The sequence below is a fragment of the Peromyscus eremicus genome, chromosome 1 (assembly GCF_949786415.1).
Source record: "Peromyscus eremicus chromosome 1, PerEre_H2_v1, whole genome shotgun sequence".
Classification (NCBI taxonomy): domain Eukaryota; kingdom Metazoa; phylum Chordata; class Mammalia; order Rodentia; family Cricetidae; genus Peromyscus; species Peromyscus eremicus.
Genome location: NC_081416.1, coordinates 169067758 through 169092435, shown reverse-complemented (window position 1 = coordinate 169092435; position 24678 = coordinate 169067758). Strand labels below are relative to the sequence as shown.

Below are 24678 nucleotides of genomic sequence, written 5' to 3'. Positions count from 1 at the left end.
ATGTCAGTGCTCTTAACCTCTGAGCCATCTCTCCAGCCCATCAATTATTTTCAATGGCTCTTAATATAAAATATTAACACAAGGTAGGGCTAGTTAATATCCTTTGTGGAAAAACATTTCACTAATACCTTTTTTATTTTGTTTCAATACAGGGTTTTTCTCCGTGTAGTTTTGGTGCCTGTCCTGGATCTCACTCTGTAGACCAGGCTGGCCTCGAACTCACAGAAATCCACCTGCTTCTGCCTCTCGAGTGCTGGGATTAAAGGCATGTGCCACCACCACCCGGCCCACTGATATTTTTAACAGGCTAGAAATTATTATAAGTAGGCACTGTGAAGACAAATTTTTCTTTAACCTGTTCTTGTAAAGGTGTAGTGAAGAAACAGTCTTTTAAATCAGTCACTATAATAGACCATTCTTTAGGTACTAGACAAGGCAAGGGAATTCCAGTCTGTAAAGAGCCCATTGGCTGAATCGCCTTATTAATAGCTCTTAGATCTTTTACCATTCTCCATTTTCCAGATTTATTTTTATTGACAAATATAGGAGAATTCCAAGGACTGGTCAATTCTTCAATATGTTGAGCATTTAGCTGCTCCTGTAACCAGCTGTTCTAAGGCCTGGAATCTTTCTGATGTCAGAGGCCATTGTTCCATCCACACAGGTTTGTCAGTTAACCATTTTAAGGGTAGAGCTGTTGGTACCTTGGAAGACCAACAGCTGTTGTGCCCTGTTTATGTACAATTTGAACAGTCTGTGACTGTTCTTGATAATACCTTTTAATATTTCTCTCAGAAGCATTCTTTATTTTACAATTTGCTTCTGAGATTGGGGGAATGTTAATCTGTCTTTTCCAACAAATCACATCCCTATAAATTCATGGCTATATTAGCCATATATGGCTTTAATTTTTCTATCTGTCCTTCTGGCCCTATACACTCAACCCATCTTCTACTTTGTTTTACCTGCGATAGAGTTCCAATCCCTAGGAGCTGAATATTGACCTCCTGAAGAGGCCAATTTGGATGCAACATTTTGGTGCAGTTGTTACATCTGCCTCTGTGTCTACCAAACCCTCAGTCTCAATGCCTTTTATTTGTATTTTAACTTTGATCTCTGATCATTTTAGAAGTTTGCCAAAATACTTGTTTTATGGTCTCTCCTGAAAATTTTGTTTTATCGAATGAATCTGTTCTGTCATTCTGAACAGCATGGTTTTTAACAACAGGCATTCAGTCTTTTAATTGCTCTGTGGAGGAGTTTCCCCAATGCTGACAAGGAATGACTGAACCAAATTTGACATGGGAGCCTGTGAGAGGCCCCCTAAGGTGTTTCTCCATGGCAAAGGGTTACCTTGTCTGTCCCTTTGATCTGCTTTCATTAGTCCAGTGTTGGTCTTTGCCACACCTTCTGCATACTCCAGAAGGCTGGGGCCTTCTCTTTGGATTATTTCTAGAAAAAGCATTGTTTCTAGGAACAACTTGCCTACAATCTCTTTTTAGATGACCTTGTTTACCACAATTAAAACACCTGATATTTTGATTTTTCTTAAAACTTTTAGAAATCAGTTCTCCTATTGATGTATTATCATAAATGTGAGATCCAATATCAGCCTATTTCTTATCCATTCATCTGTTGATGCTGATCTTGCCTTTAAAGCCCTAATCACCCTTTTACATTCTGAATTAACATTTTTAAAAGCCAAAGGTTAATAATATTTGTCTAACTTATGGATCTGATATCATTCTATTTACAGCTGAAGTCATCTTTGTAAAAAATCAGTGAAGGCTTCTTTGGGGCCTTGTGTAATTTTAATAAGTGACTCAGTCCTCTCTCCTGATTCTTCAACCTTGTCCCAACCATTCAAAGCTACTGTACAGCATAGGGCCGAGGTGTGATCATCAAACCTAATCTGTCTTTGCACATCAGCAAACTGGCCTCAGTGAGAAGGTGTTCTTTGGAAATTTCTATACTTCTAGCCCTACTTCATTGTTCTATGTCCCTAGCTTCCTCTCTCCACCAAGGTTTCCATTGTATCTGAGGACCAGCCTCCAATACTGCTGTAACTAAGTCTTTCCAGTCTTGTGGAATAATTCTATTCTGAGTGGCCCATGAATTTAACATTTGCTTTATGAAAAGTGAGTGCATACCATATGAAACTACTGCTTCCTTAAATCTCTTCAAATCTAACATTTCTATAGGATCCTAGTGAACTTCTGAATAGCCTTTGGGCACCTATCATCTATCTGGTGGTCATTCTTGAATGGTAACTGGATATATTAAGGTTGGTTTTCTAATAACCTTGGGCCTCTCCAGTTTTATAATGTAATGGCGGTTGCAAAGCCAGAGGTGAGCAGCTACCTCATTATTTCATGCCACACGTTGGGCACCGGATGATGTGTTTATCTAATTATTCTTTAACAATAAAAACTCGGGAGTCAGATATTGAGGTAAAAACCTGAATGATCAGAAAAGCAGCGCAGAAGCAACCAGTGACCTCCTCTCTCTCTTTCTCCAAGACCCTCTCTCAGCCACATCCTATTACTTCCTGTTTCTCTGTCCTCAGTTCTCCAAACGTCTCTGGTTAACTCTGGTTAGCTAGTAGCTAGCTCCGCCCTCTGATTCAAAGCAAATTTTTATTGGCAGTCTTGAGAGTGTCAGAATGTGATTAAAATACCACACAACAGTTGTGCCTGTTGCAAATAAAGATACCTTTACCCTTTTTTAAAGATAGGGTCTTATGTTGCCCAGACTGGTTTTGAACTCATGCAGCTGAGGCTGGCCTTGAACCCCGATCTTCCTACCCCATCAGACTGTGTGCTGGGATTGCAGGCATGTGCAACATGGCCACCTGTGTGTGTTGAATTTCTTATGTTTTTCTCAACCTGGAAATGGGTTGCAGGGTCTTCCACGGGTTAGTCAAGCACTCTACCACCGAGTCACGCCCCCACATGTGCTAGAGAGCTGCATCAGCGGTTAAGCGAGAGTACTGCTCTTGCAGAGGACCTGCGTCAGTTCTCAGCACCAGTGTCAGACAGCTCACAACCATCTGTGCCCCAGCTCCAGGGGATGCCACGCTTCTAGGTTCCATAGGTACCTACACTCATGCACATACTACAAGTAAAAGAAATCTTTAAAAATTACTGCTTCTCTTCCAAAACATAGTTTGGAATTTAATTCATAATAGCAAACATAGAATATGGTGCATTTTTAAGCTAAACTGTTGCATCTTATATGTGAGTATTTATTCAGTGTTTGCCCTCTAGAAGGTGGTGTGGCCAGCTCAGGCCTTTGTGTTCCCAGGGTCTAGAAACAGCTATATTTCTGCAAAATTTTGAATTGTACTTTTACTTAAGTCTTAGGTTGTTAAATTTCAGTCACAACTGTGTCAAAGCTCAGGGGCTTAAAATGCTTGGTTTCCACATGGGAACTAGAGACAGCTGGAAGAGCAAAGGAAGGAGAAAGGGGCAGATCAGGGTAGTCAGTCAAGGCTCCTCCTCCATCTTAGTTCCAGAGCACACGGCAGCAACACCATTTCCTTCAAAGTCAACATTTCTCCTCCATCCAGATCGTGCTAAGAAAGACAGGCTTGGTGGTAGTACCAGCTACTCTGGAGGATGAGAGAGGAGGTTTGCAAGTTCAAGACCAGCTTAGGCTATTATACAGAGTGTTTGAGGCCAGCCTGAGCAACTTGGCGAAAAGTTTCACAATTAAAAAGGAGAAAAATGAGGTTGGCATTGAGATTAGAGATCTGTGGTGGAGTGCTTGCTTAGACGCCTTCAGTGAGAACCAGGGGTGTCCCTGAGTAGCACTTTTCCATTTCTGTGTGCTTGTGCCTAAAATTCTTTTGCAATTCCTGTGTCTTGTTATATACATGTTGCCTGGTTTCTCATGTTCAGTATAAAGTAAAAGGAAGTTATAGATTACAGCATTGGAAATAACCTGTGGACTGGAGATGTAGTCTCAGTGTTAGAGCCCCTGCCTAGAATCCCCCAGTGAGAGGCTGGGGGTGTGACTCAGTGGTAGAGCCCCTGCCTAGAATCCCTCAGTGAGGGGCTGGGGGTGTGACTCAGTGGTGGAACCCCTGCCTAGCATCCCCCAGTGAGGGGCTGTGGGTGTGGCTCAGTGGTAGAGCCCCTGCCTAGAATCCCCCAGTGAGGGGCTGGGGTGTGGCTCAGTGGTAGAGCCCCTGCCTAGAATCCCCCAGTGAGGGACTGGGGGTGTGACTCAGTGGTAGAGCCCCTGCCTAGAATCCCCCAGTGAGGGGCTGGGGGTGTGACTCAGTGGTGGAACCCCTGCCTAGCATCCCCCAGTGAGGGGCTGGGGGTGTGGCTCAGTGGTAGAGCCCCTGCCTAGAATCCCCCAGTGAGGGGCTGGGGTGTGGCTCAGTGGTGGAGCCCCTGCCTAGAATCCCCCAGTGAGGGACTGGGGGTGTGACTCAGTGGTAGAGCCCCTGCCTAGAATCCCCCAGTGAGGGACTGGGGGTGTGACTCAGTGGTAGAGCCCCTGCCTAGAATCCCCCAGTGAGGGGTGGGGTGTGGCTCAGTGGTAGAGCCCCTGCCTAGAATCCCCCAGTGAGGGGCTGGGGTGTGACTCAATGGTAGAGCCCCTGCCTAGGATCCCTCAGTGAGGGGCTGGGGTGTGACTCAATGGTAGAGCCCCTGCCTAGGATCCCTCAGTGAGGGGCTGGGGTGTGACTCAATGGTAGAGCCCCTGCCTAGAATCCCCCAGTGAGGGGTGGGGTATGGCTCAGTGGTAGAGCCCCTGCCTAGAATCCCCCAGTGAGGGGCTGGGGTGTGACTCAATGGTAGAGCCCTTGCCTAGGATCCCTCAGTGAGGGGCTGGGGGTGTGACTCAGTGGTGGAACCCCTGCCTAGAATCCCCCAGTGAGGGCTGGAGGTGTGACTCAGTGGTGGAACCCCTGCCTAGAATCCCCCAGTGAGGGGCTGGGGTGTGGCTCAGTGGTAGAGCCCCTGCCTAGAATCCTCCAGTGAGGGGTGGGGTGTGGCTCAGTGGTAGAGTACTTGTCTAGCATATGTGAAGGTCTGGCCTTCATCCCCAGTACAAGAAATTGTACAAAAGAGATTCATCAGCGTTGGAGGTAGCCCAGACTAGGGAGTAAAAGGTTAATTTGGAAGCCTAAAGGCAGCATGTCAAGCCGAGTGGTTTCTCTTCACAGTGAGTAGGAAGAGATGTGTGGCGGTCTCTGCCGCTGAGTGTTGATGGCAGCCCCCAGCTGCCGGTTGCATTTCTTTTCACCACCCACCTCCCTCTGTGTGAAATGCAGCCCTGCAGTTTAGTTCAGAGTCTGGCCCTTGGTAGCGAGTGGAGTGGAGGCCAGTGAGTGGCTTCTGTTCTGTGTGATTTTCTTTGTTTTTTCCTTCCCATAGTCAGAGCTGTGCATCAAGAGGCGCGTCCTTATATTCTCCTTTTTCACCCTCGTGAAGTTTTTATTTTTAATTTTATAAATTTGACAGTATGTCAGTTAGAAAAGAAATGAAATTTAAAACAAAACTAAACAAAAAGCCCAGCTGAATGTTGCTTACAGCACCAGGAGACAAATATGTTCTCTCCTCAGGAGGAAAGGCTAGCTTTAGGCAGACCCAGCTTATCTGACAGTTGCGGGGGTGGGGGTGGTGATGGACACCTTTCTTTTGGATCTGGCCCAGTGGTCAGAAGTGGTTGTTACTCCATCAAGCATTAGAAGCTCCAGAAGCAGCAGGTACAGGAAGTGGCATGGGAGAAATTCAGTGGCCCTCTTGCCCTGGATTTGCCTCCTTCTCCCATTCATACCTCTTTCCTCTTCCCCCCTCCCTGCGTCCTCTGCCCCTCCCTGCATCCTCTGCCCCCTCCCTGCATCCTCTGCCCCCTCCCTGCATCCTCTTCCCCCTCCCTGCATCCTCTGCCCCCTCCCTGCATCCTCTGCCCCTCCCTGCATCCTCTGCCCCCTCCCTGCATCCTCTGCCCCTCCCTGCATCCTCTGCCCCCTCCCTGCATCCTCTTCCCCCTCCCTGCATCCTCTGCCCCTCCCTGCATCCTCTGCCTCCTCCCTGCATCCTCTGCCCCCTCCCTGCATCCTCTTCCCCCTCCCTGCATCCTCTGCCCCTCCCTGCATCCTCTTCCCCCTCCCTGCATCCTCTGCCCCTCCCTGCATCCTCTTCCCCCTCCCTGCATCCTCTGCCCCTCCCTGCATCCTCTTCCCCCTCCCTGCATCCTCTGCCCCTCCCTGCATCCTCTTCCCCCTCCCTGCATCCTCTGCCCCTCCCTGCATCCTCTGCCCCTCCCTGCATCCTCTGCCCCTCCCTGCATCCTCTGCCCCTCCCTGCATCCTCCGCCTCCTCCCTGCATCCTCCGCCCCCTCCCTGCATCCTCTGCCCCCTCCCTGCATCCTCTTCCCCCCTCCCTTCATCCTCTGCCCCTCCCTGCATCCTCCGCCCCCTCCCTGCATCCTCCGCCCCCTCCCTGCATCCTCCGCCCCCTCTCTGCATCCTCTGCCCCCTCCCTGCATCCTCTGCCTCCTCCCTGAATCTTCTGCCCCCTCCCTGCATCCTCTGCCTCCTCCCTGCATCCTCTTCCCCCCTCCCTGCATCCTCTTCCCCCTCCCTGCATCCTCTGCACCCTCTCTGCATCCTCTGCACCCTCCCTGCATCCTCTGCACCCTCCCTGCATCCTCTGCACCCTCCCTGCATCGTCTGCTCCCTGTGGTTTTTTGAGAAAAGGTCATATGTAGCCCAGGCTTGTCCCAAACTTGCTATGTTATTAAGCCTGGCCTTACACACTGATCGTGACGACACCTCACAAGTGCCAGTGCCAGGTTTACAGGGTACGCCACCACACCTGGCTCCCCACCCCTCTTTCACTGACTTTGAACATAGCTGTGTCGTTACGGGTGGCCTTGCACTCTGAACGTCCTCTCTCCACCTCCTGAGTGCTCAGATTACAAGTGTGTAGCACCACAGCCCATTTTATGCTGCACAAGTGATTTAACTCCAGTTTCCTGTGTGTGAGGCAAACACTTACACCAGCTGAGCCGCACCTCTCCCCCTCCCCCTTTTTTTGAGACAGCATCTCACTGTGTAGCTCAGACTGGTCTTGAACTTGTGATCTTGCCTCAGCCTCCTGAGTACTAGAATTAGAGGCCAGCCCCCCCCCCCCGCCCCCCATGACCAGCTGGCTCTAACCTTCCTTTAAGAAGGAAGAAAGCCGGGTGGTGGTGGCGCATGCCTTTAATCCCAGCACTCGGGAGGCAGAGCCAGGCGGATCTCTGTGAGTTCGAGGCCGGCCTGGGCTACCAAGTGAGTTCCAGGAGAGGCGCAAAGCTACACAGAGAAACCCTGTCTCGAAAAACAAAAAACAAAAAACAAAAAAAAAAAAAGAAGGAAAAAGTCTTTGTGTTCTGTCTGATTGGTCAGAGCTACATCATGGTCCAACCACGGCAGAAGGGTGGGGCTTGCTCCCAATCTTGATTTAGTCCATTGTGTTGGGCACACAGCTCTCTCGTCCAGACCTACTCGGTCAGTTTTGATGGTCATTTCTTCCTTCATCTGCTGTAAGTATCTCCATGTGTTTCCTTGAACTCTACCCCCCCCCCCCCAAGGCAGGGTTTCTCTGTGTAGCCCTCACTGTCCTGGAACTCACTCTGTAGACCAGGTTAGCTTTGAACTCACAGCGATCTGCCTGCCTCTGCCTCTAGGGTGCTGGCATTAAAGATGTGCGTCATCACACCTGGCGAAATATTTCCTTGAACTCTTAAGCATGCATAGTGTATGTTTGATGGTTTGAATCTTTGTGGCCTTCCTGAGTCAGAGTTTGCTGTGTGTGGGTTCTGGGACCCCTGTCATGGCAGCTGTGTCCTCATAAGTGTGTGTATTTATTCATTTATTTCTTCTTTCTTATTATTATTATTATTATTATTATTATTATTATTATTATTATTGAGACAGAGTTAGTCTCTGTAGCCAGAGCTAAGATTATAGTCATGAACCATTATATTCTATTTATTTGGTTGATTTGTTTTTGTTTTTTCGAGACAGGGTTTCTCTGTGTAACAGTCCTGGTTGTCCTGGAACTCACTCTGTAGACCAGGCTGGCCTTGAACTCACAGAGATCTGCCTGCCTCTGCCTCCCAAGTGCTGGGATTAAAGGTGTGCACCACTGTTGCCCAGCTTGGTGTATTTATTTTTAAAACAAGGCTTCACTATGTAGTCCAGACAGGGCTATCCACATCCTTGCTTCTGTGGTGGCCCTGCCATGACCTGGAGCCAGAGACCATGCCCATTATTTTTGTGGACAGGATTTACATGAGAATGTAGTTACCAACTGGTACTGTAAGATTGGGGTCTGATGAAGAAAATGCAGGGCAGCGTGGCCCCTGGGGTGAGGCACAGAGGTAGGTTGGGACAATGGAAACATCTGCCAGAGTGTAGAGGGGTCATGGGGGCTGAAACAGACCCTGAAGAGCAGGTGTGCCCCCCCCTTTCTACTGCTGTGTCACAGAGAGGGGCTTAGTGTAGGATGCTGCAGACTGGGTTCACGGGATGCGGCAGAGGGAGCTGGGGTAGTGCTCCCAACGTCTGCACGCGGCCGAGGGGGCCTTCTGTCCTGCCGCTGGCAGCCTCTCGCTCCTCCTCCTCCTCCTCCGCTCAGCAGAGCCACCCATGACGGCACAGGGCCAGCCCTGCCTGTGGGCGTGGGCGGGGAAGCACCCCTTGATAACTGACGCTGCTCTCTCCATCTTTGGATTTGGGTCTCTCGGTTTTGGCCTCCTGTAATTCTCCTGGCCTTTGAGTTGACTCGGCTGTGCTTTTCCAAAGAGCATTCGAGTCCTGCGCCTCTCACCAAGACGCCTCTGCGGGGGACTCCTTGGGGTGTGTGTCCTCTGTGTCGTCATCTCGCTCTGTTCCTCATTCGTTGTGCTGTCCTCTGCCTAGGTCCTTCTGGTCACCTCCTCTTTCATGTCCCCGTCTGAGAGCCGAAGTGGCTCGAACCTGAACCGAGTGCGTATGTTTGGACCTGACAAGTTAGTCCGGGCAGCAGCCGAGAAGCGCTGGGACCGCGTTAAAATTGTGTGCAGCCAGCCGTACAGCAAGGTACCTAGTGTGGAGGCAGACCTGGCCCAGGGCAGGGGTGCCGAGAGGCCCATACTGAGTCCAGAGAGCGGGGAGCAGTGGACAGCTGCTGTCCCTGTCGGATCCTGGTCTCTGTTTCCAGCCGTGGGTTTGAGGTCCTCCAGTGACAAGCAGCTTAGTTCCCTGGAGGGAGTGTTAGAGGGTGAATTGAGGCCCATCAGGCTCTGGTTAATGCCATCATACTGGGGCCAGGAACTCAGGCTCCTACCTTCTGCATCCCGACAGCAGAGGAGCAAAGAGCCCTGGGTAGTTCTATATCTCAGAAGTGGACCCAGACAGGGCACCTGGAGGTGGCCTCGCTGCCCGCCAGCTGACTTCCATTTGCAATGAAAGCCGGAGAGTCAGTCCAGGTTGAGGGCTGAGCCCTGACCTTGTCTGCAGTTAGGGCTCAGTGAGGGGTAATGTGATTATCATCACCATCGTCCTCCCTGGGCACCTGCTTCGACTGAGCCGGAAAGGGCCCCCCTACATGAAGGGGCATGAGAGCCTAGCTCTGTCCTACCCAGACACCTCACGTTCCAGGACTCACCCTATGGCCTGAGTTTTGTGAGGTTTCACAGCCCTCCAGACAAAGATGAGGCGGAGGCGCCGTCCCAGGTAAGCCGCACCTGTCACCCCCACGGCCTTCTCCCTGCCTCTCCCCTGCCTGCACAGCCTTCCCACAGCACTGACCTTGCGGGACCTTAGAAGGTGACGGTGACCAAGCTCGGCCAGTTCCGTGTGAGAGAGGAGGATGACGGTGCCAACTCCCTGAAGCCAGGGGCCCTGTTCTTCGGCCGCATCAGCAAGCCGTCCTCGGGTGCGTGTGGGAAGCACGGTTGCTGTGGCTGGCGGTGACAGAGGGCTCACCTCCTAGGCCCCTGCCGGAAACCGCAGCACGGGGAGACGAGGCAGGAGGATCAGACGGTTCTGGTCCTCCTCGGTTAGCTAGAAAATTGGAGTTCAGCCTCAGCTGTGTGACACTTGGCTTGTCTTAACAAAGGGAAACCTTAGTGCTGAGGGGCACGGCTAGATCCTGGGTCCGGGCCGAGGCTGTCCAGGAAGGAAGGCTGGGGCCTGGACTGCTGAGTCTCGAGGAGGGAGGTCTAGAGCCCTGGGTCACTTCTGGATTGAGGGTAGCTGGTAGATAGGGCTGCAGTGTCTTTGGCTCTGACCTCTCATGTCAGTCCACTGTCTCCCTCTGTAGCCTCTGCTAGCGACCCAGCAGGACCCAGCTACGCGGCAGCTACGCTGCAGGCCTCTAGTGCGGCCTCCTCTGCCTCTCCAGTCTCCAAGGCTCTGGGTAGCTCTTCCAAGGTGAGGGCGTCAGACACTGGGGGTGTGGAGAATGACAGAAGCTGGAAGCCTCAACCCATCCCTGCCTCCTCAGCCTCAGGAGTCTCCCAAAGGGAAGAGGAAACCAGACTTGAGTCTAGAAGACAGGAAGCCTCCCAGCAAACCTTCAGCAGGGCCACCCGCCCTCAAGAGACCCAAATGTAAGCAAACTGGATTCCTTACTCTGAGAGACCGGGGCTTGTATGTCACAAAGGAAGGGCCGGGGTCTAAGAAAGGAGGCAGGAGGGCCTTGGTTCCCGCGTCCTGTGGGAGCTGGTGCTTCCTGACGCTGTGACAGCCCCAGGGTACCAACTGAACCTCCGTTCTCTGACTCCCAGTGCCTGCTCCTGGTCGCGCCCCAGCTGCAGCGCCAGCCTCTACCCCAGCACAGAAGGCAGTCCCAGGGAAGCCCCGCGGAGAGGGCCCGGAGCCCGGGGTAGCTCGAGCTGGCCCGCAGGAGCTGGGGAAGGTTCTTCAGGGTGTGGTGGTGGTGCTCAGTGGCTTCCAGAATCCTTTCCGCTCGGAGCTTCGGGACAAAGCCCTGGAGCTGGGGGCCAAGTATCGGCCAGACTGGACCCCGGACAGCACACACCTCGTGTAGGCCTCCGACCGTCCATGCCACCCTCCCCGATCCCTGTGCTGCCCTGCGTGTCCTCTTGGTTTCACTGTCCCTGGTCTGTCTCTGTCTGTCTGTCTCTGCCTCCTTAGTTCTCTGGAGGCTGCCTCGCTTTCTCTGCTTCCTGCCTCCCTCGGCCCCGTCTCTGCTGTCTCTCACCCTGCTGCATTTGTTCAGGTCACCTCTGACGTCCCTCTTCTGCATCCCCCAGGTGTGCCTTTGCCAACACTCCCAAGTACAGCCAGGTCCTGGGCCTCGGAGGCCGCATTGTGCGGAAAGAGTGGGTGCTGGACTGTCACCGCATGTGCCGCCGGCTGCCCTCCCGGAGGTGAGGCCTCGCTATGTCCCGCCTCCCAGGCAGCTCGCACACCTGCCTCTGGTCCAGAGCTGGGCGTGCAGGGACCGACAGCCGCGTCCGTCAGTCCGTCCGTCCGTCCGTCCCCTTGAGGATGCAGTGGGAGGTGGAAGAACCACAGGGCTGCTGACAGCAGGAGCTAGGGACGACCTGTGAGGTGGAGGAGAGCAGTCAGATCCAAGCACTGAGGACTGGGCGAGGAGACTTGGGTCACAGGATGTCACGTGAGAGTGTTCAGAAGTAGGCTCAACCTGGCGTACTTGTGTCCGAGGTGGGAGGGTCCACTGACCTGGAGGAGGCAGTGCACTCCATATTGCGTTTGGGATCCACATACCCCGTGGAAGCTAGTTCTCTGGTGTCAGCATCGACCACAGCCCCGTGATCATCCTGAAGGAATGTGAGGGCGTTTGTGGGCTCTCTTATCCCACAGGTGTGTCCTGATGGTTCCTAGTATGTCAGAGTGGGGCCTAGTTTCAGCACACACACAATCTATTGAGGATCAAGATTCTGAACATGGTTGGGGCTGGAGAGATGGCTCAGTGGTTAAAAGCACTGGCTGCTCTTCCAGAGGCCCCGGGTTCAATTCCCAGCACCCACATGGCAGCTCACAACCATCTAACTCCAGTCTCAGAGTGTCCCATGACTTCTTCTAGTCATTGTGGGCACCAGGCACACAAATGATGCACAGACATACATGCAGGCAAACACTTGCACATGTAAAATAAAAATAAGTAAATCTTTAAAAATATGCATATACAGAAGTTGCTTATAAGCCGCAAAAGAGTATTTACATAAAAGTGCACATATCTTTCCACATACTTTTAAAATATTTTATTGTTATTTAAATTATGTGTATGTGTGTATATCTGTGTGGGGGTATGCATGTGTGTGCTCAGGTACCTGAGGAGGCCAGTGGTGTCAAGATCCCTTAAAGCCGGAGTGAGAGACAGTTGTGCACCTGGTGTGGGTGCTGGGAACCCAACTTGGGGGTTCTCTGTGAGCAGTACAAGCTCTTAACCATTGAAACGTCTCTCCAGCCTCGTGTGTGTGTGTGTGTCTGTGTGTTGCTAAGAACTGAACCCAAGTCTTCCCATATGCTAAGAGCAATTGCTGAGCCCCTCACTGGGGGATCCTAGGCAGGGGCTCTACCACTGAGCTGTGTCCCTATCCTTTTCAGTTTTTATTTTGATGGAGGGTCTTACTAAATTACCCAGGCTGGTCTTAAATTTACTCTGTAGCCCAGGCAAGCCTTGAACTTGCAATCCTCCTGCCTCAGCCTCCTGAATAGTGGGATTACAGACCTGCCCACCAGGCCAGATTCCTCTCATATTCTGAATCATCTCCAGTGGTTTATAACCAGCACTATGTGGATGCCATGTAAGCCCTTCTCATACCATGTTGTTGGGAGTAATGAGCAGGTCTGTGGATGTTCAGTACAGACGCCGCTTTGATCTGTGATTGGTTGAATGTGCAGGTGCAGGGACCCCAGATTCAGAGTTCCACCTGAATTTGCTTTTGAGAATTTCCCCCTGTTGCTCAGCATCCTACTTGGATTCCCAAAGGGAAGACCTTCTCCCCTTGCTCTTTTCTCTCTCAAATGGAACAGATCTTCCCCTAGCATGCTGTGGACCCCCTCTGGAGCTGGGAGGGGGCAGGGCAGTGGATTCCTATTACAGTCACACACACCCCCCACACACACCCGCAGCCTTCTTCGTTAGTTCTGTGCCTGAGGGCCTGTTCTTCCCTAGGTACCTCATGGCAGGTCTCGGCTCCAGCAGTGAGGACGACTCTCCCAGTGAGAGCGGTGAAGAAGAAACTCCCAAGCTTCCCCGAAAGGTCCGATGCCCTGACCCGGCCAGGAGGGAGTGCTGGGAGTCGACCAGGGTCTGCTGTACTGCCTCAGCCTTCCCGCTTCTGCCCCCTGCTGGTTGTCCACAGCTTCACACTGCCTCTGACCTCACCCAGCCCTCCTTCCTCAGCGGCCCCAGGCCAAAGCCAAGACCGAGGCAGCAGGACCCAGCTCACCCCAAAGACCACCAACTCCAAAAGACACCAAAGTGCCCTCACCAGGACCCCAGGACAATAGTGACACCGAGGGGGAACAGTCAGGTTAGAGTCTGAGTGAGGGGGAGGTCTGTACTCCTATTGTACTCCTGTGTCTGTGAGGGAGGAGGGCGGGGCCTGGATCCTGGGTCTGAGGGAGGAGGGCTGGGCCTGGATCCTGGGTCTTGGGACAGGACTGGGGTACAGATTTCTGAGTCTGAGGGGGAGGGGCTGTATCTCAATGAGTGGAGTGAAGGAGGGCATTGTGGGTCCAGAAAGCTAGATTGAGAAGGCAGCTGAGGTTGAGTTCGCAGCCCCTGGCTCTATTTTCGGGGGTGCCGTTCTGAGAGGGGTATTAACAGACTCCCCAGAAAAACAGCCTGCTGACTGAGTTGCTACTGCAGAAGGGCAGGACAACGGGGCGGAAGATTCCGGGGACACCGAGGATGAGCTGAGGAGGTAGGCTGGGTTGGGCAGGTGTGGCCTGGCCTTGGGTGTGGGCGTCTGCTCCCTGAGTGCTCTCTCCACACGGCTTGACGTCCCAGGGTGGCCAAGCAGAGGGAGCAGAGGCAGCCGGCAGCTCCGGGGGAGAACGGCGAGGACCCGTATGCTGGCTCCACAGACGAGAACACAGACAACGAGACTTCCACGGAGGCTGACCTGCCGATTCCAGAGCTCCCAGGTCCGAAGTCCCTGACTTCTGAGGGGCACTGCTGTGTCTTACCCCCCCCCAGCACTCCCTTCCTGGGGCTCCCTCTTCACCCCTGCCGACAGCTTCCTGCTCCCACCAGTGTGATCTTGCTGTATGGTGAACCTCCCAGGGTGAGCGACCTCATTTGCTGACCAGTGATTCAAGACTCCCCACCCTGCCCCCAAACTCAGCTGTTGGCTGCCCTGCTGTCCCTGCACACCTGAGTGGGGGGTTGTTTTTGTTTTTGTTTTGTTTTGTTGTTGTTGTTTTTTTCAAGACAGGGTCTCTCTGTGTAGTTTTGGTGCCTGTCCTGGATCTCACTCTGTAGCCCAGGCTGGCCTCGAACTCAGAGATCCGTCTGCCTCTGCCTCCCGAGTGCTGGGATTAAAGGCGTGCGCCACCACTCCCCAGCTTGGCACATTGTATGTTTAACACTCGTTGCTGACAATGTTAAGCCAATGGTGTGTGTGTGTATGTGTGTGTGTGTGTGTGTGTGTATGTGTATGCGTATGCGTGCGTGCGTGCGTGCCCGTGCCCCTGACGCCTTGGATGTCATGGGTCCCCACTCTGTGAGCACCTCCACCTTCCTCTGTTCCCAAGTACTCTAGGATCCTGGTCGAGGTCTGGGGTTTGGGGGCCTCACGTTTTCCCTTTTCCCATTTCTCGCACAGACTTCTTCCAGGGCAAACACTTCTTCCTGTACGGGGAGTTCCCTGGGGACGAGAAGAGGAAGCTCACCCGATACGTGACAGCTTTCAATGGGTCAGTTGTGGGCTTGGTGCTGGGTCCCGGTCAGGCTGGCAGCTTGACTCAGAGGGTATGGGCTGTGGGAAGGTGACGTGAGAGTGCCCAGCAGGGCGAGCACAGGCCGCAGAGTCCACGTGCCAGCCCCGTCCACTGTGCCGTGGAGCCCTGCTCATCTCCCACTCCAGAGAGGTTAGCACTCTGGAGGACTTTGCTGGTGGGACCTGTCAAGGCCGCTGTGTGGGAGGTCTCACAGGCAGCTCCAAGGGGCAGAGGTCAAGCTAAAAAACAACAGAAAACAGGAAGAAAAGAGAATGAAAAGTTGGCTGGAGAGAGGACACTGCCTACCACGTGGAGAACACTAGGAGCTGTGTGTTGGAAGGGCCCTGCATCATGGTGTCCCTCCGCCTCAAGCAGAGTCGGGGCTATTAAAAAGAGACTTTAATATGGATCTCAGCCAGAGAGGCAAGAGAAAGAACGTGCTCTATCGGACAGTGAGACACACCTGAGCGTGTGGGCAGGCCGCTCACACCCCCCCACCTCTTCTCTCCCCCAGGGAGCTTGAGGACTACATGAGTGAGCGGGTCCAGTTTGTTATCACAGCCCAGGAGTGGGACCCCAGCTTTGAGGAGGTGAGCCCTGGAGGGCCAGAGGTGGGGAACCCCGACCCACCTTGGTGTTCCCTCTGTCCTCTGATTATGTATTCCCATGTGGCCCTCTCCCCCAGGCCCTGATGGACAACCCTTCCCTGGCGTTCGTCCGGCCCCGCTGGATCTACAGCTGTAACGAGAAGCAGAAATTACTCCCCCACCAGCTGTATGGGGTGGTGCCCCAGGCCTGAGCATGCGCATCGTGTGCACATGTGATGTATGCACAGGCCTGAGTGTGCACACCCGTGTGCGCACACGGGGGTTTAATAAAGGAGACTTTGTTTGGAGCAGTTGTTCCTTCCTCGGGGGCTCCAGCTCGGCTTGGGGTCAGCTTGCCCTCCGTGCTGGCCAGGGCTCTGGGAAGAGGCAGGCGGGCCCCTCCACCGGAGATCCGCTGAGAAGCCCCTCTCCCCAGTGGCTCTGCAGTCCTGTGCTGACAGGAGTGGGGAGTTGAAACTCTCACTCGGCACTGTCCCTCTCCCTGATCTGCGCCATTGCGTCGGGTGTCTCTCTGTGGGCTCTGAGCTGGAGGCGTGGATGCTCAGAGCATGTGCCGGCTTCCCAGGTCCCTTTCCTGGTGACACTATGGTATTGCCAGCATAGTTTACATCCACCTGGGAGGCAGGGTGGGCAGAAGGAAGGCTGTTGTCATCAGGTTATCCTGGAGGCCCCTTCAAGACTCCAAGCTGAAGGTGGGAATGGAACAGGGCTGTAAGGGGATCAGGGAAAAAGGAACAGGTGTGTGTGTGTGTGTGTGTGTGTGTGTGTGTGTGTGTGTGTGTGTGACAGGGACAAAAGCCAGTGGTGGGCGTAGCCTGAGGAGGTGGGCGTAGCCTGAGGCTGCTCACAGGGAGGGGCTCTGGGGTAGATTTGGCTGGAAAGATGAGCACAGTCCTCAGGTGCCAGCCATTGTGGTTGCCACTAGACACAGGTAGCCTTTTAATATAAAAGAATAATGGTATATGGCCCTGGTTCTTGAAGGCAGAGACAGGAGGATCAGTAAGTGTTTGAGGCCAGCGTAAGGTGCATTGTGAGACCTTACCCCACCACCACCACCACAAAAAAAAAAAAAAAAGGCCAAGAAGAGGGAGAGAAAAGACAGTCAGGGAGGCTGACATCAGTCCTCGGTCACAGGGTCACAAATTTCAAAACACACCATCTCCAGGGAAAGTTCTTTTGGATGGGCCTGCCCTGGAGGGCTGTGAACTCCAGGCCTAGGAGTTTGGACCTTCTGGGGTGGGGCCAGAAAGGGCTTTAAGCAGGACAAAGGCCAGGGTCAGAGTTGAGACCTGACCCTGGGTAACCTCCTCTTGGACGTGCCAGGCCCTTTGCTAACTAACTTTACCCAGCCAAGGGTCACCGATCTTCTCCGCCCTCCACTGTCTCGCTGACTGACTGGCCACACTGGCCCTGTTTTGGGGCTTTGTGTACCTGGTCAGTGGGTCGTGGCTCATCTGGTCCAGCCGCACTCCCGGCACTGAAGTCAGGTGCCACAGACTTGGTGGCTTCAGACAAGTTCTCCAGCAGGTCTGGAGGTCTCGGATCCAGAGTGGGTGTCTAGACTAAAATAGGTGTGACTGAGCAGGCAACGTTTTCCAGCCCACAGGGGCTGCCCACCTCACATCACTGGGCTCATGCCTCTCCTGCTTCTCTGTCTTACAAAGACCCCGTGATGAGCCACATGGGGTGGTACACATCTGTCATCACAGGGTCTGGGATGTAGAAGCAGGAGGATCAGGAATTTAAGGTCAGTCATCCTTGGCTACATAGCAAGTTTGAAGCCAGCCTGGATGACACGAGACTGTCTTGGTGAACTTGGAAAAAAAAGAAAAGAAAGAAAAGCCAGTGTGTGCCTTTAATCCCAGCACTTGGGAGGCAGAAGCAGGCAGATCTTTGAGTTTAAGGCCAGCCTGGTCTGCAGCAAGAGTTCCAGGACAGCCAGGGCTACACAGAGAAAGACTTCCCTGGTGACATGGTCCCCACCTGGGCTAATCACTATTTTGGTGACAGTACTGGGGATTGGTTGCAGGCCTTCGCATTCAACCACTCCACTGGGCTGTGTCCCAGGCCCTGCACTGATTTGTTTAATAACCACTGACCCAGAACCTTCATCTTTCCCGCCTCATACTCCCTTGCCACATGCCGTACCCACACATTCCCAGCACCATGAAGTGACATGTCCTCCATCTGTGAGATGCTAGGGATGTAGAGTGAAGAAAGACGCTAGTCCCTGCTTTCATGGGACCCGAGTGCTTGGCAGTAGCAGGGCAGGGGAGTGAGCAGGTGTTCAGCGCAGCATTGGGCGGTGGCAAATGCAGCGTGGGCACTTTGAACAGGGCAGCATGGCAAACAATGGGCAGGATGGGGTCGTTTAGATAGGGTTATGAGGAAGGTTATACTCTCAAAGGAGTACCAGCCCTCTACAGGGACTAGGACATGCACAAGTTGCCCTGGGGAGGAGCGGCAGGAAGTAGGGCTGCCGAGAGACCCCCTTCCACCCACTCAGCCACTGTCCTGTTGCTCCTGGGTAAGTCCTCTCGGCCTCAATGCCTTTGGTTTCTTTGTTTTTGAGACAGTCTCATAGCCCAAGGCTGGCCTCAAACTCCATAGGTAGCTGAGGGTGACCTTGAATTGACCCTCCTTTCTCCACTTTTATAAGTGCTGGCCTTATACAATATGCACCCCTCGTGCCTCACTTCTGTGCAACCACTGCTGCTGTGAGAGCTTTGGAAGGACCCTTAATGGACAGGTCTCAACCCAGAGAGAGGGCCCACAGCTAGGATTGGGCAGGGAGGATCCCCCTCCCCCCTCCCCCCTCCTCCAAGGCTTCCCCAGCGGCTGGCAGCACAACGGCCTGCTCACTTCCTCTGTCCACTTCCGGAACATTCAGCTCTTAGCTCCTCACCTCCTCAGGTCCCAGTGCACCAGCTAACATGCTTGCAGGCGTGAGTCTCCTCCTGGGTGTAACTGCGCCTGCGCGTGGTCAGGCTCATCTCTCTCCTTTCATGACGTGTGCTCAGTTTTTGGTTTCAAATAAACGTTCTTTGCTTCTGGTCTCTAATGTAATTCTCCTTTCCATCTAAACAGTTGGGATTTTACTCTTCAGATTTGTATCTCAACCCAGGTCTAGGTGGCATATGCATTTAGCGGGTAGACTCTAGGCTTGATGCCAGCCTGGGCTACATAGTGAGATACCACCCTTGGTGGGGGGAAAAATAGAACTTAGGAGCTGGAGAGTTGGCTCAGCGGTTAAAAGCACTGGCTCTTGCAGAGGACCCAGGTTCAATTCCCAGCACCCCCGCGGTGGCTCACAACCACCTATAACTCCAGTCCTAAAGGATCCAGTGCCCTCTTCTGATCACCGCAGATGCCAGGCATGCACATGGTACACAGACATACATGCAGGCAAAACACCCATACACATAAAATAGTAAAATCTAAACTTAAAAAAACCTAAGAGCCGGGTGGTGGTGGTGCATACCTTTAATTCTATCACTTGGGAGGCAGAGGCAGACAGATCTCTGAATTTTAGGCTAGCCTGATCTACATGGTAAGTTCCAGGCCAGCCAGGCCTACATAGTGTCTCAAAAAAAAAAAAAAAAAGGGCCAGGTTATCTTCAGCTACATAATGCATGTAAGACCAGCTTGAAATAACTATTTCAAAAACCAAAACACCTCTTGCTTCCTAAGACGGCATGAGCAGGCCATGCTATAATCTTGAGTGTTCCCACTGCCATGGATCTAACCCCTGAATGCCTCAGCCATCACACTTTCTACATCATGATGTATTACCTGAAACCTAGCCAAGAAAACCTCTCCTTTCATCTCTTAAATAAACAAACAAACAAACAAACAAACAAACAAAAAACCAGGTGGCCAGGGAGACGGCTCAGTGGGTAAGGGTGCTTGCTGCCAAGCCTGACAACCCGAGTTCGATCCCTGGGACCCTCGTGATGGAGGAAGATAACAAATCCTGTAAATTGTCTGGCTCCTCACATGAATATTTTGTCATCCCCCGGAGACGGGTAAGGCTTGGCATATGTCAGTACAAGCATGGGACTGTGAGCATTTAAGACCACAGATGTTAGCACTGCAGCCTTCCCATCTTCCCGTGTCTGGAAAGCAGTGTGCCAAGCCTCTCAGACTTGTTCTTGCAAGTAGACCTAGCATGTGTGTTGTTAGTATATTTTATTTGTAGACAAGGCCTCACACTATAGCCCTGGCTGGCCTGGAACTTGCTATGTAGACCAGTCTGGCCTTGAACTTTTGCAATCCTCCTGCCTCTTGAGTGCTGGAACTACTGGTGTGTGGCACCACTCCCAGCTCGGTTTTGGTATTACATTTATTTATTTAGTGTGTGCGTGGGGCGAGGGGGTACGCGTACCACAGCATGCACATGGAGGTCAGAGGACAGCTTGCAGGAGTCGGCCCCCCACCCCATGTGGGTCCCAGGTCATCAGGCTGACCAATCTTGCCAGCCCTGTGTTGTTTTGGTTTGGGCCACTACTTGACTAGTGTCCACTGTCTCTAGACCGGGTCTTCACCGTTGTACCCTTAGTGCCCCATGCAGGGCTCCACACGCAGTAGGTGTTTAATTCAGAGCTACAGACCACAGGTGTAGGCAACATCAGTTCCCTCATCCTTACGGACTCCAGACTTCAAATGCTTCACTGTGCTGGCACGACAGCTTTCTCTTCCACACCGTTTACAGCATCCCTGTTATACCAAGAGCGTTGGCAAACGCCTGCAATCCCCATTCAGGAGGCCATGGCAGGGGGATTGCCATAAGCTTAAGGCCAGCCTGGGCTACAGAATAAGGCCTTATCTTAAAACACCAAAAAGGGGACCAGGTGTGGTGGCACGCACTTCATCCCAGCACTTGGGAGGCAGACGCAAGCAGGTCTCTGAAACTGAAGGCAGCCTGATCTAAATCGTGAATTCCAAGGCTACACAGACCATATCTTAAAAAAAATAAAATGAAAAAAGATAAACAGCCAAAAGCGGGGGGTGGGGTGGGGGGAGGGTGTATTTATTGGGGCTTAACAGATGGCTCTGTGGTTAAGAGCATTTGTTGCTTGTGCAAAGGACCAGGGTTCTGCTCCTAGGACCGGCATGGCGGCTCCCAACCCTCTCTAATGTTCCGGGGGATCTCACCCCCTCTTCTCATCTCTACAGGCACCAGGTACACATGTGATGCACATGCATGAATGCAGGCAAAATGCTCAGACACACAGAAAGAGAAAAGAAAAAGGTGTGCGAGTCTGTATGTGTAATGCTTGCCTAGCATTCGGCTTTGGTTCAATCCCCAACACCATGTAAGTTCAAGGACAGCCTGGAGACATGAGACCCTGTCCAAAAAATAAAATAAAATATCCCACAAACACAAAGTCCTATCTCCCAGATAATGCACCTGAGTCCTGAGAAGTTACAAACCTTGTCCAAGATCCCCAAGAGATTCAGAGGCACTCCAGCTTTGTTCCAGTATGTGTGCTGCTGGCGGACTGCCCTTTGTTTTGGCCCCTGTCACCTCTTGAGCTCAGGGCACTTTGTATACACAGTGCTGGCTTCTTTCCTACAGCCACACATTCCCCTCTGTTTACTGGCCCCAGTGTGGCCACACCACAGTGCTATCCCCTTAAGCCTTTACTACAGGCTTGAGCGTACGAGATAAATCCCTGCAACAAATAAGTGCGTGTTGTAAATGCCTTATGGCTAAGGCAGAGGCACCGAGTTACTTTCAACAGTAAGCAAAGAGCCTGTGTGCCCGTGTGCCTCACCAACCCAAGATGCCAGCAGGCTTTTTACCGTTGCCATACCAATATGTGTGTGTGTGTGTGTGTGTGTGTGTGTGTGTGTGTGTGTGTGTGCGTGTGTGTGCGCGCGCGCGCGCGCGTAGGGGAGCAGGTGGAGCCAGTGATCAAGGTTTGAATCCAGTGCCAACCTGATTGACACCTGCCTCTCCACAGGAATAGAATTTTTCCCAAACATCTAAACCAGATTCCAATATAGCCAATCCCAAACGAGCACGGGGGTGGGGGTGGGGAGGAATGGGGGGTACATAACTGGGGAACCCGGGATTTGGGAGGCCACACAAGAAGACGGAGAATTCCAGGCCAGCTTGGGCTACATGTATCAAGACCCTTTCTTTCTCCCTGTTAAAGGGAAGTCCACACATAGAGCAGGGCTTAGAAATTCCAGGTCTTTATTGACACGTGATGGAGGCCGAGGGGGTGTGAGGACCCACTGCTCACTCCCTCTCTCCCTGGCCCTCGGACGGGTGGTGGCTGCGTTGATGAACTAACAGGAGGCGCCTCTGGCCAAAGGCCTGGTCGCAGCTGGAGCATCGGTGGTTGCCAGTGGTCTGGCTGCTGGGCGCAGTTGGGGGGTCGTGACACAGGCGATGGGCCGCCAGTTTGGAGGGAAACGAGAAGGCTTTGGGGCAGTGCGGGCAAGGGTAGGGGCGGGCGTCGGTGGCATGGTGCGTGTGGCGGTGGGCCGCCAGCTTGGAGGGGTAACAGAAGGACTTGGGGCAATCGGGGCACGGGTAGGGGCGGGCGGGCGCGTGGGTCCAGAGATGTGCTGCCAGCTTGGAGCGGTGGCCGAAGGCCTTGGGGCAGTGCGGGCAGGGGTGCGGGCGAGCTCCGCTGTGCGTGAGGCGGTGTGCGGCCAGCTTGGACGGGTACGAAAAGGCCTTGGGGCAGTCGGGGCACGGGTGCGGGCGGGTGCCGCCGTGTGCTAGCCGGTGCGTGGCCAACTTAGACGGGTACGAGAAAGCCTTGGGGCAGTCCGGGCATCGGTGCGGGCGCTGGGGTGGGGGCCGCCGGCGGGGCCGGGAGGGCTCGCTCCCAGATGCACCCGGCTGGCTGAGTTTCAGCAGGTCCTGGTGGGGAACTTGGGGACAGGAGAGCTGATGAGCTTCTGGTAACAGGCACTCCCAGGGCCCAGGCCAGGCTCTGTCTCCCCTCCCCACTCTCTCTGAAACAGCCTCATCCCTGGGTGGCCTGGATCTCGCTCTGCAGACCAAACTGGCCCCAAACTCACAGAGATCCCCCGCCTCTGTCTCCGGAATCCTAGGATTAGAGGCCTGCGCTACCACCGTACACCAGAGGGACATCTCAAAGTGTCTGAGCAGGCAAGTGTCACACTGGGGTCCCATTAAGGATGGGACCTCACGTCTGCTTGCCCTCTGACCCCACGTTCTATCTTGACCTCCTCAAAGGCTGCCAAAAAAGAATTGCCAACCTTGGTCCTGAAACCTACTAAAGTGTTCATTTCTAGTACTCCCCATAATCCCACATTATCCCCTATGCACCTCCTGTTATTTCCTGAGCCCCAGCAAATGGGAGGTCCAGGCAGATGGGGAAATCCCCCGTAACCTGCATGCAAGCGCGTGTGTGTGTGTGTGTGTGTGTGTGTGTAATCCCAAATGGTCCTAACGTTGGTTCTTCACAGCTGTCAATCCTGGGGAATGATCCCTATGTACAACCCGGGCTGCTCTCACCTCCTTTGGTCACTGGGTCCTGGCAAGTGAGACTAGGTTCCGAGATCCTGGCCTCGGAATTCAAGCTTCCACCCAGCATCTTGCTGGCAGAGGAACCAGGGGCAGCAGAGCAGAGGGCGAGGAAGAAGCCGGTGATTACCAAGTTCCTGGAGACAGGGGTGAGAGCCTAAAATCAGGAGGTCAGCTGTTAAGACCGAGCAGCGGGGCTGGAAGGAGGAGCCTAAGCGCACACTGGGCGGGGATATGCAAATCAAATCAAGAGATCTTTTTTTTTTTTGCTAGTGGGGTGTGGGGCTATTTCGGAGTGGGCGGGACGGCTAAGCCTGGGAGGGCGGGGCTATACAAAAAGGATCACAGTCAGTGGCCGCGCCACCCAAACCCAGGGGCGGGTTTTTGAGCTCAGTGGGCGTGTCCCTGGACACACTGTCCTAGAGGTGGGCCCTCCGAGTGCAGTGGGAGGGATTTCAAGTGGAAAGGGGGGAACTTTACCCTGCCTTTAGTCTCAGTCCATGGATGCGGTGTCCACCCTGTCCTTCTGGTCGATAAATCGCATCCCTGGTATAGAACTGGGAACCTCAGAGGATAAGGAGACCTGGAGAAAAAGACGAAAAGGAAGGTGTGTGTAGAGCCACCTAGAGAACCAGAGTAGACTTTCACTGGAGGGAGTCTCAAACGTCTGGCATCGCATGCACTCCTCAAGAACCAGGACACCCGGACCCAAGTCTACGTTCGGTCCGCGGAGAGATCCTGGTGTCCTGCCCCCAATCTATTTCCAGGGGACCAGGATCTTGCCCTCCTCACCTGCAGGGCGGCCTCTTCCCGGGGGTGGGGCTCCGGAACCCTCCCGTCTTAGCTAAACCTGTGTGCCATCTTGCAACCTTCGGATCTGCATCGCCCTGTGAGCGCCGAGAGACGCCGCCCGAGGGAAGGAGAGAGAGAAGGAGACCAGCAAAGCCGCGGGGCCCAACCTCACTTCCATCCCCCTCCTCCCATCCGGGGCTGGAGGGGGCGTCGGCACGCATGCGCAGTCACGGCCAGTAAGAGGCTGCCGCCGGGGGAAGACACGGTGGAAGGCGGGGATGGATACGCCACCCAGCTGGCAAGTTCGTGAGCAAGCGCGAAGCTATCGGCCAAAGGACCCTAAAAAAGTGCATGGCTGGCACGGTGTGGGGCCTACCGTGGCTGGCTGCATGCATCTTCCTCTTCTCCTCTTCTTCTTTTCTTTCTTTTTTTTTTTTTTTTTTTTTTTTTCTGATGGGGTCTCAAGTAGCCCAGGCTGGCCTTGAACTCCCTACAAAATCGAGGGAGTTTGAGGATCACCTTTAACTGGTGATCCTCAAACCTTCACCTCCCGAGTGCTGAGACAGACATGTACAGCCACGCCCTACTTCTTTTTGTTAGTGCCCATGTTGTTTTCTTTCAAAAGTTTGTTACACTTACTATTTGTTGTATGTGGATGTGTTTGAGTGTGTGGAGGTCAGTGGACAACCTGTGGGAATCAGTTCTCACTTTCCATCGTGTGCGTCCCAGGGAGCGAACTTGGATCTTTAGGCTTGGCCGCCGCTGCTATCCGCTGCAATGGCTCTCTGGCCTTGTACTGAGAATTCTGTAGATAGTCTGAGTTCAACCTCTGGGA

At 53.3% G+C, this 24678-nt stretch overlaps 2 protein-coding genes across 4 annotated transcripts in view; one reads left to right on the top strand and one right to left on the bottom strand.

The window, feature by feature from the left end:
* Xrcc1 (X-ray repair cross complementing 1) overlaps positions 1-15792 on the top strand; it is a 29265-nt gene extending 13473 nt beyond the window's left edge. For both annotated transcript variants that reach the window (XM_059280224.1, XM_059280232.1), the window contains 14 exons: positions 8931-9089; positions 9651-9725; positions 9816-9927; positions 10315-10424; positions 10498-10603; positions 10781-11039; positions 11270-11386; positions 13162-13249; positions 13393-13522; positions 13861-13915; positions 14002-14138; positions 14819-14909; positions 15448-15523; positions 15619-15792. In XM_059280224.1, coding sequence (XP_059136207.1) covers positions 8931-9089; positions 9651-9725; positions 9816-9927; positions 10315-10424; positions 10498-10603; positions 10781-11039; positions 11270-11386; positions 13162-13249; positions 13393-13522; positions 13861-13915; positions 14002-14138; positions 14819-14909; positions 15448-15523; positions 15619-15732 — 1629 coding nt within the window. In that variant the 3' untranslated portion in view covers positions 15733-15792. The remainder of the gene's footprint in view (positions 1-8930; positions 9090-9650; positions 9726-9815; positions 9928-10314; positions 10425-10497; positions 10604-10780; positions 11040-11269; positions 11387-13161; positions 13250-13392; positions 13523-13860; positions 13916-14001; positions 14139-14818; positions 14910-15447; positions 15524-15618) is intronic.
* Positions 15793-21726: 5934 nt separating this feature from the next.
* On the bottom strand, positions 21727-24256 carry Znf575 (zinc finger protein 575). 2 transcript variants are annotated; one of them, XM_059253526.1, is made up of 4 exons: positions 23844-24256; positions 23532-23634; positions 23043-23208; positions 21727-22432 (listed from the first exon to the last, which is right to left on the bottom strand). In XM_059253526.1, the coding sequence occupies exons 1-4, from the start codon at positions 24062-24064 to the stop codon at positions 21789-21791; spliced, it is 1134 nt and encodes a 377-aa protein (XP_059109509.1). In that variant the 5' UTR covers positions 24065-24256; the 3' UTR covers positions 21727-21788. The 2 variants fall into 2 exon arrangements, with proteins under 2 accessions (XP_059109509.1, XP_059109510.1); XM_059253527.1 differs by lacking the exon at positions 23844-24256 and having other exon boundaries at positions 23043-23188; positions 23532-23640.
* Positions 24257-24678: the final 422 nt, after the last annotated feature.

What these genes read in the sequence shown, in the direction of transcription:
- Znf575 (XM_059253526.1), bottom strand. Translation starts at nt 24,064, where the DNA reads ATGCGTGCCGACGCCCCCTCCAGCCCCGGATGGGAGGAGGGGGATGGA. An exon ending in GGGAAGAGGCCGCCCTGCAG is followed by an intron (nt 23,635 to 23,843) that starts GTGAGGAGGGCA and finishes CTTTTTCTCCAG; the next exon opens with GTCTCCTTATCCTCTGAGGT. An exon ending in GGACTGAGACTAAAGGCAGG is followed by an intron (nt 23,209 to 23,531) that starts GTAAAGTTCCCC and finishes TCCTGATTTTAG; the next exon opens with GCTCTCACCCCTGTCTCCAG.